General features: G+C 44.7%; 1 protein-coding gene across 3 annotated transcripts; it reads right to left on the reverse strand.

Moving 5' to 3' along the window:
* Nucleotides 1-422: 422 nt before the first annotated feature.
* On the reverse strand, nucleotides 423-15,274 carry ADRB2 (adrenoceptor beta 2). 3 transcript variants are annotated; one of them, XM_024738267.1, is made up of 3 exons: nucleotides 13,868-15,274; nucleotides 6,344-6,455; nucleotides 426-480 (listed from the first exon to the last, which is right to left on the reverse strand). In XM_024738267.1, exons 1-2 carry the CDS (start codon nucleotides 15,054-15,056, stop codon nucleotides 6,448-6,450), a joined length of 1,197 nt encoding a protein of 398 aa, XP_024594035.1. In that variant the 5' UTR covers nucleotides 15,057-15,274; the 3' UTR covers nucleotides 426-480; nucleotides 6,344-6,447. The 3 variants fall into 3 exon arrangements, with proteins under 3 accessions (XP_024594033.1, XP_024594035.1, XP_024594036.1); XM_024738268.1 differs by having other exon boundaries at nucleotides 13,189-15,105; XM_024738265.1 differs by lacking the exon at nucleotides 6,344-6,455 and having other exon boundaries at nucleotides 423-480.
* Nucleotides 15,275-17,659: the final 2,385 nt, after the last annotated feature.

Below are 17,659 nucleotides of genomic sequence, written 5' to 3' on the forward strand. Positions count from 1 at the left end.
GGACCCAAGGTAGCTGGGCTGGGCTATGAAGAGGCCCAGACCAGAGCAAAGATCATTAACTTGTGAGGACTAATCTCCTAGAAGGATTTGGCTTATAGATGTGAAAGGAACATAGTAACAGTGACTCCAGGATGGATGGACTCAGACGGCAGAAAGCATATATAGATCATGGGACAAAGTGTTTGTTTTTTAAAAAAAATTTATTTATTTATTTATTTTTGGTGTGTTGGGTCTTCGTTTCTGTACGTAGGCTTTCTCTAGTTGCGGCGAGCGGGGGCCACTCTTCATCGCGGTGCGCGGGCCTCTCACTGTCGCAGCCTCCCTTGTTGCGGAGGCCAAGCTCCAGACTCGCAGGCTCAGTAGTTGTGGCTCACGGGCCTAGTTGCTCCTCGGCATGTGGGATCTTCCCAGACCAGGGCTTGAACCCGTGTCCCTTGCATTGGCAGGCAGATTCTCAACCACTGTGCTACCAGAGAAGCCCTTTGGGACAAAGTTTTAAAGAAAGGTTTGCTGTTCTGTGTTTTATGTAAATAAAACTTTCATAACAGACCCGGAGAATTTCCTACACATAACAAGAATTTCCTCTAACGTCCCTGATGGCATTTTTGTTTCTGCTTTAATGTCTCCAGGAACAGGGAGCTCATTACCTTTCAGACTCTTGTAATTGTTAGAAAGTTCTAGTCTTCAAATTAGGTCAAAAATCTGTCTCCCAGATGTGTTCATGCATTGGGTCCAGATCTGCCCTTCGGTTTACAAAGACTAAATCTGCTTCCTTCCTACTCAGCAAGACTTTGGATATTTGAAGACAACATTTATTTTTTATATCAGCATTCCCCAAAGTACGCTGAGCAGAGTAGTAAGTTTTCACAGTGTTAATAGGTGTCCTCTATAAAACAAACATATCAAAACAAACAGACAAAAGCCCATAAATAGCACTCTGTGGGCATGCTAGGTTAAATCAGGTCAACCAGATATGTTTCCTGCAAGGCTGCTCAGGACGTTTACTACGCTGATGCAGAGTATGGGTTCCAAAGTGGAAATACTGGGCGTGCAGTGTTTCCCAAACTTTCAACCTCCCAGATTTTTTAATCTCAAAACCCTTTTTTTCCCCCAGTATACCTTTTATTATTTTCCATATATACTTTTAGAAACTCTGTTTGGAAAATGCTTCCCTACACAAGTCTAGGTTCTTACTCTTTTCTCCAAGCTAAAAAGCCAGGCTCCTTCAACTATTCATTTTCAGACAAAGTGTTGGGTTTCCTCACAGTCTTCCCTCTGGTTCTCTACTAGGGCTGTCAGTTTAAAATACAGGATGCCCAGTTAAACTTGAATTTCAGATAAACAATGAATAATTTTTTGGTATGAGCATGTTCTATGCAAAATTTGGGACATACTTATATGAAAAAGAATTCGTTGCTTATCTGAAACTGGATGTCCTGTATTTTTATCTGCTGAATCTGGCAAACCTAGAAGGGACCCGAATGCCCTTCTTCCCTTGAAAAATGTGGCCCTCAGAGCTGGGCACATTATTTCAGATGTGGACCAAGACAGAGACAATTGATAACTTTGTGAGCCACCATCAACTCCGATTTTCCCAGAGACATTTTTAAAGGGATGATAGAAATATTTTTTGTAGATGATTAGAGGCCAATCTGAGACTGATCCAGATATCTTTCTGGATCTACTGGCAAAATGCAGAAGCCGATTTCCCATCCCTCACTCCTGTTCATAAGTATACTTAAGTTTCTCTGGTGTGAGTATTAGGGAACTCGATCCAAATACCATTTATAATTCCCTTTTCGTTGTCTGTCTTCTCCATTAGACCGTAAGAAACTAAAACAACAGTGACCAACCATGTCTACCTCAGTCATGGCTGTATCCCTGGTAGTTAGTACAGGTTCTGGCATATAGAAGTCTTCAAACATCTTTTGAATGAATGAATGAGCAGATTAGTCACACATTGCTTAGAAAGCTAAGTAAACCAGATAAGCTTACACTCTGAGAAGAGATGGCCAACAGGAGCTTTCCTTGTGGTTGGATTTGTCATCCACTCCAAGCTTTCCCAGATCCATTAAATATAGTTAACCTGTGCTGAAGGCACCTCTCTTGGAAGATATGTGTGTAAAACAAGAACACCTAATTGCTCTGACTAAAATAATTTCAACCCAGCACAAGCCATTTTCAAGAAATGGAAATATTTCCTGGAGCCTGCAATTTTTATCGAGGTGTGGAACTTGGCCCTTAAAAGAAGGCTGGGCTGTGGCCCAATGTGTGTGGGATTGGGGCAGCAAATCCCCCTGGGTCTTCCCACAGGAACGTCCTGATCCAAGAGGAATTGGGCAGAGTGAACAAGGACAGCCTCAGTGGAGCCCTAAGTTGCCAGCAGGGCATGTATGGGAAGCCGGACTTGTGATTCCATAGCTCTCACTTGGTGAAAGTGCATCTGGTGACTGTCATGAGGAACCCAGAAGGCTTGGAGCTTCTGCTCTAAGCCATAGTTGATAGATCTGGGCCCTGCCTACTCCGAGCTTAAGCTCACACAATCTTGGGGCTTGTCAGTATTGAAAGCATCCTGGGGACTGTCCCTGGAGCTGGCAGTCACTTATCTGCTGCTTGGCAGCTGTGGCTTCTGTGCTGGGGAGTGTTAACAGTAAAATTTTAAGTTAAAATGCAGCAGAAAGCAGGAAAATACAGTGAGAAGAGTCCTGGGTCCTAGGAGGGTGGCAGAGTGTGAACAAACTTTTTTTTTCTTCATATTTCATATGAGTATGAAGACCGAAGTTTAAGTCCCAGCCCTGCCATGTCTTAGTGCCATGCCCTTAAGCAGGTTTTGAACCTCAATCTTTTAATCTGTGAAATGCGAACAACCATGTTGACCTCAGAGTTGTGAGGATTAGAGAAGATGGCATATAAAAAAGCCCTTTGTAAACTGCTAAGTGCTGGATCAATGTGAGGGATTTGCTGCAACAGTAGCCCCATGGGCACAGTGCTGTGGCCTTCAGTCCTTGATGCATCTGGTACTTTGCTGCTGTGATAGCATAAAAGAACCGCCCAACTGAAAGAAAAGAAGGATGTTCCTTACACAGCCTGAAGCAAAATAAAAAGAGCTTCAAATTACATTATATAATTCCTTTTAATTATGGAGGAAAACATTTTGCAAGCACATATTTGAAAACATAAAATGTCAGTGGGTAGGAGTCTTTAGAATATATACATAAAAAATCACTTGGGAACATCCTTAAGACCCTAAGATGTAAGGTTCTAGGTGAGCCTTTAATTCTGCATGAATGTTTCTATTGATCTCCCTGGAGCCTGTCACTGCCTCTGGTCAAGGCCTTTGCTGCCTTTGCTGGTAAACAGGAGCAAAACTACAAGTGTCGTTCTAGTTCATTTGAGGGAAAATAATGCAGGGTATTGTGGCTGATAATTACTTGCTACTTCCTCTGCTGTGGGATGGTACACCCACTGGGGGAAAATTTGTATGTGTAGATATGTATGTACATGTGTTTTCTGTGCCAGGGCAATAAGGGACACCTCGTCAGACATCTTGCCTTGAAAAGGCTTTCTTTCCTGGCTTTCTCTTTTTCTTCCTCCAGTGTCACGTTTCACACAGTGGTTAGTTATGGAGCACATTACTTCGAGTCCCATCGCAATCCCCATCAGGACCCACAGACCTCTGATTGTGGATCCTTATGTTAATATCTTGGTATAGCTGACTCTGTGCAAAAATTACTTCAGGCCTGGAGCTGGGCAGAGGCTCTGCTTATAAAGTTCTGGGGGGAGCACAAGGCAATCCTTATGCAACCTGACCTGCCCACCCTCCACTCCTTGCCTGGGCCAAGAATCTTGATTGATCCTGTTCTGGAAGAAACCCCACCTTGCCACTGAGTGCTCTGAGCCAAGAGAAGGGGGAGCAGAGCTGGAGGCACAGGCATGAGGCCAAGCCACAAAGCCCAAAGCTCCAAAGTCAGAGGGTTCAGATCTGATACACCATTTGCCTTGTCCCTGCACCATGGACTGGCTTAGTTAGGCCTGATGGTACCTGGCAAGGAAGGTGTTTCCCTGCCTCCTAATGCCCACTGGATTTATATGTACCATGAATATAGACACATAAGAGTATGTTCACAGAGGCAGAGTTTGCAAGTGAATACTTATATGTAAGTGTGCATTTTAGGAAAACATACACAAGTGTACATAGGAACACATATGTGTGCACTTACCTGTGTGAGAATGCTTTTGTATGGACAAGCATATCTTCAGAGGGTCTTTTAAAATACACATCTGATCTCTGCTGTAAACATATCAATGGCTTTTAAATGCTTTTAGGATAAAGAGCCAAAACCTAATGCAGCTTATAAGGCCCTTTATGTGTGGCCCTGCTATGCTCCCTCTCTCTGCACACCTTCTCTACACTGATCTTTGCTTAGTCCTTCTTATGCATGAGGTTTCCTTTCACCACAGGACCTTTATACATGCTTTTCTCCCTGAATGGTATGTTTTTCCCTTCTCTCCTTTTCTAGAAATTACTTAGTCATCCTTCAGCTCTCAGGTGAAACCTTACTTCTATGGGGGAACCTTTACAAACCTCTCAGAATTAGTCAGATTCCCTCAAAACACTCTGAATCTCTACGTAGAAATTGCCACAGTTAAAAATCTGTCTTCATTAAAAAAGAAACTTATCCCTCCCATTACACAAACTCAGTAAGGGCAGAGATAAACTGTTTTTGTTCACTCACTGATCTTCAGCACGTAACAATTCCTGCCACTTAATAAGAACTCAACAGACATGTATTGAATCAGGGGTGTATACATTTACCTAGGAAGAAGGGCCAGTATAGGATCTTGTGTGCCTGTGTGTACTTAGGTAGCAGTGGGACCATGATTACGTGACATGGCATATTTTCTCATTTGGAGAACACGAAAGTGTGCTTAGGAATACCCATGTGTATTTATCTAAGGGAGAATGTTTAGGTTGAGTATACCTGTGTCCTGTACGTGTGAACATATTCATATGGGAGTATACACAAAAGAACATAGATGTGTCCGTACATCTAAGTGAAAATGTATGTGTATATACTTGTGTTGATATAGGTGTAGGCATCAATGTAAAAGTCTGTGTGTGTTATGTGTGTTTATTTGGGTATGTGCATATATGGAAGTGTATGTATATGTATGAATCATCCTGCAGCTGGGTGGGTCCTCCTTCAGATTTCTAAGTAGGAGGGTTTATGTAAATTAGGCAAATTGATTCAGATAGACTTTAGTATGATTTGACTTAATCATAGCAGAGTGTCCAGGAGGAAGGAGCACTGGACTAAGAGTCCATCCCTGCAGCAGAATCCTTTTTTCTTCCTGTGCTGCCATTTCTTGGTCTACATGCAGAGGGTTCAGGACAATGAGACAATGATGCTGTTGTGGAGGTACCACTGTGTAGATGCCATGTTGTCACAAAACACATTTTAAATCAAGTGCCTAATTGCTCAATGCACTTTACTATCACCTTCGTCTTTCATAGTAACTTTTTATCATTTATAAATTATATTCATCTACATTGTTTTATTTGATAACACAGGGAAATTAGGATTCTGTTTATTTGACAGAATGGTTATTTTTGTGAATGTATGCAGATGTACAGGATCAATTTTTACAAGCCTACATTTTGTGCTCTTGGGCAGGAAGAGTGGGCAGGGGAAGACAGTGAGGTCCCTAGGTCCCCAAATTGCCATCCTAGGAGCACCTGCATCACAGTCCTCTGGGGGAAGTAGTGACAAAATGCAGATTGCTGGCCCCCAACCACAGTCCTGTTAGAATCTCAGGGAAGGGGGTCAGGAATGTGTATTTTCTCAGCGCAGATCATTTTTGGCCTTTGTAAGGTTTGGGACCCACTGCAATAACAACATAATGTCAAAAGACTCACTACCTAAACCAACAACACAATTTTATAGAAAGAAATTTCTAAGGCTGCCCACCTCAGGCCCTCGAGATTGACCCTTGGTCCTCTTAGGTTGAGGAGGCTAGGTGAGCATCTGGATTTATAGAAAGACACTGTGGGAACTAAAACAAGAAAGGAAGTCTGACAGGCTTATTGTTGCAATACATATTGTGAGAACTGTGAATCTCTCTCAAACAAAACAATAAAAACCCAGCAGATTGTCAGGGTTGACTGTAGTATTTAGAGACATCTAGTAGAACTTTTATAAAGATAAACACTAGGCAGTCGCATAGAGACAGAATTGTCTAAAAATGAAGGAATCTCCCCAACAGCAGTTGTGGCTTCTGGGCACAAGGCCTGAGGCTGCAACGCCAATATGGTGTGGTAGAAAAGAAAGCAAGCAGGGATTACCTAGGACTCCAATTCTGCTTCGTCATGGATGTTGCCGTTATGATTTCAAAAACTGTTTTCTCTTCCTGGAGAAATGAATACATGCAGAAACTCCAGTCTTTCCCTCACAGCACTAGAAAAATAATAATAAAACAAGCCACGAGAGATGGTCATCTCCAGGTCCCTGTGTTACCTTGCCACTGACGTTGCCTCTTGGAATCTGGGGTCTCTTAGTACACTAAGGGTGTATGCACTCTCTCAGTGCCCCTCCTACCCTGATATTCTCTATTGTGGAGACTCGGATGCAGACACAGACCTGGGCAGAGAAATGGAAAGAGCACCCCATTTCCAGCTGTCAGGAGCCTCCTGACTCTAAAGCAGTGACTTGACTCAGCACAAACCCATGTGCCGTTAGCAGGCGCCTCCCTCTGCCTCCTTCCTGGCCTTGGCGGGGGAAGATCACTCAAACTGTGCCTGAATAATGGTGAAAGAGTGTGCTTCCAACTCTCAGCACAGATTCTAAATGCGATTCTCCCAACTCTCAGTCTGGTTTCCTAGCTGATACTTAGCCACCGCCTACCTAGAGGGCATAGGCTTGCCCCTTAGTTCCAAGGCTCAGAAATCCATCAGACCTCTCTGAAAAAAGTCCCTGGAGAATAAAATAAAATGCACCCATTAAAAATGTCCTCTCATCATTGTCTCCCTCCTACTTTCTTACCTGATCCCCAACAGGAGGAAATATTGCCTATCTTAATGGTAAAGCACATGGGCTCTGGCTCAGAATGCATGGGTTTTACTGAAGTATGGTCTGTAATCTTCAGCAACTTAGTTGATCCCTTCGAGTCTCAGTTTCTTGATTTCTAAGAAAAGGGACAAACATAATAGTACCTATTTTGTAGGGTTGCTGTGAGTACTAAATGAGATCATGCATGAGAATTGCCAAGTACAAGGCCTAGTTCATGGTAAGTACACTGTGTTTATTAGCCATCATGATCACAGCAAGTGCTCTATGGAATGGAAACCTGCTGTTGCACTTTTCAAATGGTAGGTATTGGTCACTATAAAACTTGATTAGACTTATTTTAACACAAGTCGACAGGCTGGGTCAGAGGCACTTAACAATGCAGAAAGAACCCTGCCCTGGAAGTTTGGTGGTTAGTTTCTCGTGCTCTGAAAGCAGATCAGAGCCCGTGAAAGGAGCTTTCAAAGAGACAAGTACAGCATAGAAACATCTTTTTCAACCACCAGTAACAGGAGAGGGAGCATTCTGTTTAATTTACAAAATTTATCTCTGTAACCTTGTTCCTCAAAATGTGGTCCTTGGAAAAATCCATGGGAACATGCTAAAATGCAGATTCTTAGGCCCCAGCTCAGATTTCCCAATCCAGATGCTCTGGAAATGATGACTCTTTTGTACTCCTAAAGTCTAAAAACTGCTAAATACTCTGCCAGGCTAGTAGCAATTACGATATTTGGATCATATTATATATAAAACATATTCAAGGAGGCATTTGTTAAAGTGTTATCAGTGGGTACAAAATTGTATGAATAATAATCATGTATGAATAGTCTAATTCTGTTTTTATTTAAAAATATATTTCTACCCATAGCCATGCTTAGGACAAAGGCTGAAAGTATATACATCACATTTAACAATGGCTGTCTCTAGGTGGTAATGTTATATGTGATTTATCTCATTTTGTGCTTTCATATATTTTTAAGTGTTTTACAATGAGTTCTGTTACCTTTTTTTTTTTTTTCTGCGCTATGCGGGCCTCTCCCTGTTTTGGCCTCTCCCATTGCGGAGCACAGGCTCCGGATACGCAGGCTCAGCGGCCATGGCTCACGGGCCCAGCTGCTCCGCGGCATGTGGGATCTTCCTGGACCAGGGTATGAACCCGTGTCGCCTGCATCGGCAGGTGGACTCTCAACCACTGTGCCACCTCTATTACCTTTTGAACAAGGTAAAAATGTGCTTTTAAAATAAGAGCCATCCAGCCAAATGTGCAGCACTGAAGACTTCCTGAAATCTTACAGAGTTTTGGAGAAAGAAGGAAATGCAGGACTTACGTAAACCAAACCATCTCTGCTCAGAGATGATTAAACAGGTCTAGAGAAGGGAAGTGACCTGCCTGAGGTTGCCCAGTGATTAGGGGTAGGCTATACAGTTCCCAAGTCTTCAGGACCTTAGGCCAGAGGGCTTTGAAGTGCTCCCTGTGCTGGCCAGGGACCTGCCTCCCTTCCTTTCCATCCTGTGAGGGTGACGGAAAGACCACAGGAAGTGCAGTGATTCTGAGTGTGGAGAAGGATGTAATAGACTTTGCAGAGAGGACTTTTCAGCTCTCATTATTTTCTCTGTGGGAGTTAGTAGGTCATTTGCAAAAGGCATGGGAAGAGCAGCTGATGAAAAGGTCTAATAGTTTGGAAAACTGCTTAACCGTATTGCTCTATTTCTGGATTTCCCCCCATGGCCAAGGACTGTTGAGATCCTGATTTTCCCCAGAGGTTTCCTGGTTAGGAATATAGTGAAACCTCTGAAATCCCAAGGAATTGGGGAGAAGGCCAGCTGGAGTTAGGGAATGGTCTGAATACTTTTTAAGAACATTTAGGTCTGTTGTTTTCAAGGACATAGAATCACAGATTTGGAAGGTTAGTCCAGGCCCTGCTCAGTGTAGGGACCCCTTGTGCTTCATCCCACACAGAGCTTTATTTGGACTTCTCTTGAATGCTTCCAATGAAAGGAGACTCACGACTCTGATAGAGAACCTGTTTCACTCTCAGAAAAGTTTTCTTTCCCCTGAGCTGGAATCTGTCTTCCTGTAATGTTCTACTTGCCTTCTGGTATTCATCTAAAACAGATATGCTCCTTTTTCCCAGATGGTCTTTAAATATTTGAAGGCAGTTATCATGTACCAAGTAGTCCTTCACAGCATTCTCTTCTGCAAGCTGACCACCCCCAGTACCTTAAACCATTATTTATATGACAAATATCATCAACTCTAATTAGAAACAAACTGTTGTCTCTAATTAGCCTCTTAATTAACAGCGATATAAGTTCAGAGCTAAGCAGAGTTTAGAGACCACCTGCACTAGCCTCATTCTACAGATGAGCAAACTGAGGTCCACTGAGAAAACAGGAAAACTGCCTTACCCAACTAGAGAGAGAGGAGAGACAGAGTTGAGACCTGAAATCTAGTTGCATGAATCCCAGTCCAGGCCTCTTTTCGCCTCACCCGGCCTCGCATTATTCGTGAGACGCAAGAATTTCTCAAGTTCTTGAAAGTGGCTGGGAAGTTTGTTCTCTTAGGTATTTCAAAAATCCCTCCTTAAAATTATATTTGCGCTGTCTGTGAAGTAGGGATTAGCATAAGGCTGAATTTAGTGGCGGTTATACTGTCAATGGAAAGCATCCTTCAAAGTGTGTTAACTCTCATTGCTCTCTGCTGTCAGAAGTTCATCTCCATTGCCCTAAATGCTAGCTCAAAATGGCCAGCACATGTATAGGGCCACCTAGGCCTGCCAAATTTTCCGTAAGGTCCAGATACCTGCTCAATGTAGGAGACCTTCCCAACTCTGGAACCAGAAAATGAATTTGCCAGGACGTGAAGCAGGCTGTGTTTCTGCTTTACCCTGTGCTTGTTTTAAAGTTTCGTATCCTCTTTTCAGTCTGGGCTGATTCTCTGATGAAAAGACAAAGCAAAGACTCAGAGAAGCAAACTAGACACTTCAGTGATTGGTTTCCTTTCCCAGTCCACAGCAAACTCTGCAGTCACATGCTTCCAGGGGAACATTCCTCCCTGCCCCGATCCACAGCAGTCTCCCTCTTCTCTCAACAAGATATTGCATTTCCAGTTGTTACACTTGTTCTGGCATGGATTATAAATTGCCTCACGCTGCTCCCTGGTTTCCATGTGTGCAGGAATCACTGCACCTGGGTTCCAGTCCTGACTCTGCAACTAGCTGGCTGTGTGGTTTTGGAAGGTGACAACCTTTCTGAAACTCAGTTCCCTCATTTGTTAGATGAGGACAGTTTTGCTACCTACCTCATAAGACTGTCAAGGTCACATAATGCCTAAAAGCACAGTCCCTAACATTTAGTGAGACTTTAGAAAAGATATCTATGTAGTATTATTAATATTATGCTCCAGACTTCAGAGACAGAGACCTGTATTTTTCTCCTGCTGCACTCAGTAGTTGTAAATACCCCGATTGATCCTGGTCTAGTCTTCTTTTGGCAGTAGATACATCAGAAACATTCTAAGCATCGTGTAATGACAGTTCCTGTTTCCCAGCTCCCTTTTCCCCAGATTCCCTCTCTCAATAATGATCTCAGTGGGGAGGCCCACCCTGTCCTGCCACTTTGCACACCTGTCAGCTTGCATCTCAGCATAAGGTTCTCATTTGACAGACTCTGAGAACTTGCTGTCCAGGCAAAGACAACTTTATGATGATGAATCCAACACAAACCTTATGTAAGCAACCTGTCAGCAAACAGAGGGACAGGGAGACACTGACAAATGCCCACCTCCAAAAGAAACAAAGCAGAACAAAAGGAGAGAGAAAGCAAGGAGTTGAGATAGGCCTAAAATGCTCTTGCTTGTCAAAACCCTTAAAACTGCTCAATGTTCTTATATTTAAAGTATTCCCAAATGAACATGAATTAGGCTAAACTCCCTTTTAGCTGAGAGTCTGTGAACTAACATTCATAGCAGAGTTCTAAACTGAAATTACATTAAAATGCATCTCTAACCAAAAGAGTATATATACAACATTGTTTATTAATAATATTTATTGTCCATGGGACTAAACAAATGACGACGGAAAAGTTTCCAACTTTTTTTCTTTTAAATAAGACTGTGGGAAATTTCTACCTGGAGTGGCTTGAAATCCCTTCAGGTCATAAAGAGTTAAGGAATCTCCCAATTTCCCTAAATGCTGAGGATATCCTAGTGAACTCTTGCCGAGAAAAAGGAATAATTCTTTCTTTTGTCCCTATTGCAGATTATTTGTTTATTGCCTGCGTTTTGTATTAAGGACGCGAAAGAACTAAAAATATCTGCTGAAATGAATTTGTTAATGTGACAACCCCAGGGAAAAGCTTCCGCAATTGAGGGTGAGGGCAGAATTCAATGACAGTGTGGTGGAGAGCATACACCAATTCCTGGTATGACAGCCAGGTTTGCTGGCTTTAGCCCCATCTCTCACATCCTTGGCTTCTTACTTTGGGCAGGTCATCCCCCCTCACAGGCTTTTGGTCTCTTCGGATGTCAAATGCTTTCTGTGCTTTCTCTTGCAAGTCTGATATCCCATGAGGCTATGAGGAGTGTGAAGATTAGCTGGAGAAGCTGCCTGCATCTCTGAGTGCAGGGCCCAGAGCAGGAGAAGAGTGTGATAATAGGTATGAAAGCCCTTGGAGAAAAAGCAGAGTGCTAAAGGGCACACGCTCTCCAAAGCTCGATGGCACATTCTAGAAACACGGGCAGCTAACTTTCTCTTGAGAGCTCAAGACTCACCCAGAAACACCCCATCACTGAGCTGACAGGAAGCAGAGGAGACTAATGCTTTTCTGGTTGGGGACCATGGCTGGGACAGAGGGAAGAAAGGAGTGGAGTCAGCTTCATGAGCGAGTGAAATGGCAATGAACCCTGCAGGCTGATCCTCTCCAGGCTGCCGTTGCCAAGGAGGATGATCCACTTGGTCAAACCTGGGCCAAGCTGTGGCTCAGACACACAGGCAAAAATAGAAAGGGGGTGGTAGAAGATATGTGTTTACTTTTGTGATTTTTCCCTTACGTGCCTCTTAACACTATTATAATCTCTCCACAAACAGGCAGTAACTGCTCACAGTCCTCGCCTTCATTGATAAACCCTCCAAAACAATTCATGTCTCACAGGCAGTATGTGGGCAGCTGGAGAATCAGCTTGGCAGGCAGCGTGATGGAGTAGAAAGAGCACTGGCCCAGGGTCTGTCACTAACTGGGTGAACCGTGAGAAATTCCTCTCTGACACTCTGCACAATGAAGTGGTTACATTAGGCAAAATCTAAAAATCTGTTTAGATTTTTGAAGTTTCTAACTGTAGTTCTCAGCCAGGGGTAATTTCATTCCTCAAGGGAAGGGTACTTGGCAATGACTGGAGACATTTTTGGTTGTCACAACTCAGGGGATGCACTGGCATCTAGTGAGTAGAGACCAGGGATGCTGCTGAACATCTGACAATGTATAGGACAGCCCTTCACAATGGAGAATTATCTGGTTAAAAATGTTAATAGTGCGAGGTTGAGAAATTTCGATTTGTACTGAAGTGACTAGAGTCACAGGGAGAGGGGAAAAAAGGGACAGCAGTTCAAAGGAGGAGGGGTCAAACCCTGTTTCTAGGTCATGAGGTATTCACCAGTTAAGTGTTTCCCAGCTTTTCTCCCTATAACCCACGACCTTTTCATTTCCCTTGGAATTACCTACCGGGCTATGTTTGAGTAGCTTTTTCACAAGAACTTTCTTATCCTTAAAATGCCAAGCCCTGATGCAGTACAAAGATCTCTACTGTAAGACACAGCAAAGATAAAAATATAAGCAGCTACAAAACAAGTAGAACTGGAAGGTGGGCGGTGGGGGCACATGAAGGGACACAACAGATGCCCTTAACTCCGTTTCCATGAGTCAGTGTTTCTGATGTTACAACACAAGGATAATACCCGTAGGAAGAGCAAGATGAGCTGTGCTCAGGGCAGGCAGAACTGATGTGGGGGCACCAGCGTCAGGAGAGATACAGATTTACAACAGCAGATTCAAAGGCAAATGAACAGGTTAAGCAATCAGTGCGTGTCATTCCACATTAAGTCACTGGGAAGTTATTGCAAATAGTTACCTGCGGTTTTCAGTGGGGGAGGCAGCCACACTCCAGTCAAGGGGTTTTGGAGAAACAGGTGCAATTAAGTCATGGTCAAACAATTTATTTACTGTAAACTTTAGACTTTGCTCAGGAAAACCACCAAAGCTGCCCCTCAAATCCCTGCCTACAACACCCCGTTTGAGCAAATAAGAGGGGCGGGGAGAGTCCATGTTCACAGCAAAAGGTCCAAGAGACTCGAGTTTGTCCAGTCCAAGGGTGCAGGAAGGAAGGTCTCCTTCAGATACAAATTACCAGCAGCAATATATTACCCCTAATACTTGATCAATGAGGTAGATATGCGGGAAAAGTCATTAAAACATAGCAGCCCCAGGTCCTCTGAGACTGAAGCCCTTCAGACATAAACTTACAAGTTCCATGCAAAGAGGAACTGAACTGTACAAGAAACAATCACTCAAATACGTTTTCTCTTTTTTACAACTTAAAAAAATAAAAAGGCAGAAGGATATCCTTCCTCCTGCACATCTCTATATAAGTTTATTCTAAATTTATTACACTCAAGTTAAATAGTCTGTTTAGTGTTTTGTTGGGTGGGGGGAGAAGGGGTCTTAAAAAGTAGAAAAAGTGCATTACAGCAGTGAGTCATTTGTACTACAGTTCCTCCCTTGCGAATCAGTGTTATCATTGGGCACAGTACCTTGCCGGTTCACAAAGTCTTCCGTGCCTGGGAGATCCTCACACAGCAGTTCATTGTCTTTCTCCTCCCCCAGGTGATATCCACTCTGTTCCCCTGGGTAGTCAGTTCTGCCATTACTGTTGCTGGAGTAGCCATCCCCAGAGGCCTTCAAGGAAGACTTGCGCCAGCACAGGAGCTCCTGGAAGGCAATCCTGAAATCTGGGCTCCGGCAGTAGATAAGGGGATTGAAAGCAGAGTTGACATAGCCCACCCAGTTTAGAAGGATGTAAACTTCCTTAGGGATGAGGTTATCCTGGATCACGTGCACAATGTTGACAATGAAGAAGGGCAGCCAGCACAGGGTGAAAGTGCCCATGATAATGCCTAAAGTCTTGAGGGCTTTGTGTTCCTTCAAGCAGAACTTGGAGGCCCTGCGTTGTCCAGGCCCACTCCGCCCATCCTGCTCCACTTGGCTGATGTTCTGGGCATGGAAGCGGCCCTCAGATTTGTCGATCTTCTGGAGCTGCCTTTTGGCTACCTGGAAGACCTTGGAGTAGACGAAGACCATGACCACCAGGGGCAAGTAGAAGGACACAATGGAGGAGGCAATGGCATAGGCTTGGTTCGTGAAGAAGTCACAGCAGGTCTCCTTGGCATAGCAGTTGATGGCTTCCTGGTGGGTGGCCCGGTACCAGTGCATCTGAATGGGCAAGAAGGAGGTAAGGCCGGACACGACCCACACAATCAAAACGACCACCCGGGCCTTATTCTTGGTCAGCAGGCACTGATACTTGAAGGGTGATGTGATGGCAAGGTAGCGATCCACGGCGATCACGCACAGGGTCTCAATGCTGGCTGTGACGCACAACACGTCAATGGAAGTCCAAAACTCACACCAGAAGTTGCCAAAAGCCCACATTTTCATGAGGATGTGGCAGGCCCCAAAGGGCACCACCGCCAGGCCCATGACCAGGTCAGCACAGGCCAGGGAGGTGATGAAGTAGTTGGTGACCGTCTGCAGACGCTCGAACTTGGCGATGGCTGTGATGACCAGCACGTTTCCAAACACGATGGCTAGGACGATAAGCGACATGACGATGCCCATGCCTACCACCCACGCCTCGTCCCGTTCCTGTGTGACGTCTTGGTCCGGTGCGTGGCTTCCGTTGGGCGCCAGCAAAAAGACGCTGAGGTTCCCGGGCTGCCCCATGGCGCGCAAGCTGGCAGGTGAGCGCACGGGCGGCCAGCGCACCAGCCGCCCCTCAGCGAGCGGACCTCCGGCGGGGCGCTGCGGGCAGCAAGCGGGCACCTGGAAGCCTCATTCAGCGGCCGTGGGGTGGGTGTGGTGGGGGCGCGTGGTGTTCTCAGCTCCGGGGGTGCTCTGGGCTCGCGGTGCCAGTCAGTCCCAGCCTGCGCTCTGGAGAAACAGCCTCGGAGTGCGCGCTGCCCGTTATGGGCACAGGGCTTTAGGGGAACTGCCCTCCCCGTGACGTGCTGGAACTTTTGACCAATAGCGTGTGCGGGAAGCCCCGAAGGGGCAAGGCCCTCCGCCCCTTCCTTCCTCTCTCCCGCCCCCTCCTCGGGGTGGCCTGGGCGGGGCACCTCCACCCCCCACCGCCGCTCTCGGCGGGCGGGCGAGCCGGCCACCGCTCCCTCCCGGCTCCCTTGGCTGGTGCCGAGGGCTGAAGCTGGGGCTGGCGTGCTTACCAGCCAACCCAGGAGGTGTTGGTTCTTCCGTGGCTGCTACCTGTCTGCGCGGGGCGCCTGTGCGGCCTGAGATCTCGGAGCAGAGGGCGGTAGGCGGGCCTTCCTTCCCGTTCGGAGATAGATGAGAGCGCCCACCGAGACACGCACCGGACAGGCACGGTGTACCCCAACAGTCATGAACAGACTTACACGGAACTGGAGCCACAGACACTCATACACCCGTCCAGCGCACCGACAAGTGCGCGCGCAGGCACAGAAGCCGACCGGCACAAAGTCACCCCTGTCCAACACAGACACGGCCGGGGGCAAACCAGGAGGACCCAGAAGCACAAAGACATGGGCACACACACAAAAAGAAGTATGTAAACAACATGCAGACACCCACTTGGAGGCAAGCAGTGCTCCACAGCTAAGGACTTCCCATCCAGGTACTCCAAACTCCTCAGTCCTGCATCCCGGACATCCACTCCCTCTTCCCTAACACGGGGACACGCGGCATATTCCCTTTCAAACATTTGGCAAGACCACAGGAGGTGACTTCAACAGCAGCCGATTTCCTCAGCACGCTTGCTGTCAAGTACTTTTGGTGCCCTCCTTGGGAATTTGCAGGCATTGAGACATAATTTTACACTTGGGATTTCATTCGGAGCTGGGGTATACACGTATGTGCATGGAGATGGAAAGAGCAAGTTGTATGCTTTAATTTTTAATTCTAGGGAGTGTGGCATCACTCCATTATCTCTTAAAATAAAAATGCGTTGAAAATGAGATTATTTTCCTTTCAAGTTCAACTTCCTCAGTAATCCCTTTGCAACTAGAAAAATCGTCTGCTGGGTAGTTGGTTGATCTGTTGGGCTGAGCCATACGAAATTGTCACTGTTCTGTCGTGTCTGACTTTAAAAAAATGGCAATTTTATATGGCTCAGATTATTAAGAACGTGATAACATTAAGAATGTTTTGAAACCACAGAAAGCAAAAGATAATTTCTCTTTAAAAAAGAGTCAGACCAAGCCTTCAAACTAGGGTCTTTGCCATGAAATACTATCCTTCTCATCTGGCATATGACTTTACTGTTAAAAGAAAACATATTTTTCAGGATTTGATTTCACATGTATCAGTTGTGCTTTTGAAAAATGGAAAGTATTTCACGCAGTGTAACCAAACATTTTCTAGGTTACATAATAACCTAACTATGGGTAACATTTATGGAACATTCTGCTATCCGCTTTTCATGCATTATTCCATTTAATCCTTCCCACAGTCCCATGGTGTGTGTTGTTGGTGGGGGGGAGGGTGTAACTATTTTTAGCTTAATTTACCAATGGGTCTCAAAGAAGAAAATAGTTTGCCCATGGGCACAGGGCCAGGCAGTGCCAGAAGGAGGAGTTGAACCCAGTTCTGTTTGACTCTAAAATCCATCTTTTAATCCTTTCACTGTACTGTATCACCACATGCAGAAAGGAATGGAGGATGGGGAAGAAGGATCACAACTGGAATTGGAATATCAGCTTCCAAATCCCCATCTTAGAACTTTCTACCTCACATTCCTTAGACAAATTAAAAATGTGGACTCTTAATTTCCTCCATGTCTAAATGGGGAATAAAGTCACTTCTATTGATCTGAGTGAGAATCCAATGATATAATGACAAACATAATAGTGTTTTGCACGTATAAATGCCACACAAATATAAGTTATAAATAAAATTTATATAAATTAGTAGTCTAGAATATGTTGTTAGTGTTCTCTAATAGAAAACTAAGATACTTTAGGACCAAAGTAACTTGGGCATTTACGCTAGAAGTATAACTCAGAAGCAAAATTTAACCTACATGCCCTTTTTAACTTCCTTCAGTAGCAGAAATTGTTTTTGCATGAAAGATGCCTTAAAAAGCAAGTAGTTTCCATAGAAGCCACGTGTATTAATTAAGAATGTATTATGTTCACATAGTTTTCAAAATATACCCATCCCATATTTGTGTTTTCCAAAATTGGCTCTGGTGTGATGCATTTTAGGAAGAGGCAGTGTGCATTATGCAATATTTCTTTAAATATATATCTACCCCAAACTGTGGAACTGAGCCATTTAAAGCCTCCTTCCTCTTT

Source organism: Neophocaena asiaeorientalis, unplaced genomic scaffold, assembly GCF_003031525.2.
Source record: "Neophocaena asiaeorientalis asiaeorientalis breed wild unplaced genomic scaffold, Neophocaena_asiaeorientalis_V1.1 scaffold404, whole genome shotgun sequence".
Classification (NCBI taxonomy): Eukaryota; Metazoa; Chordata; class Mammalia; order Artiodactyla; family Phocoenidae; genus Neophocaena; species Neophocaena asiaeorientalis.

Coding starts and splice junctions, on each gene's coding strand:
- ADRB2 (XM_024738268.1), bottom strand. CDS start 15,056: ATGGGGCAGCCCGGGAACCTCAGCGTCTTTTTGCTGGCGCCCAACGGA.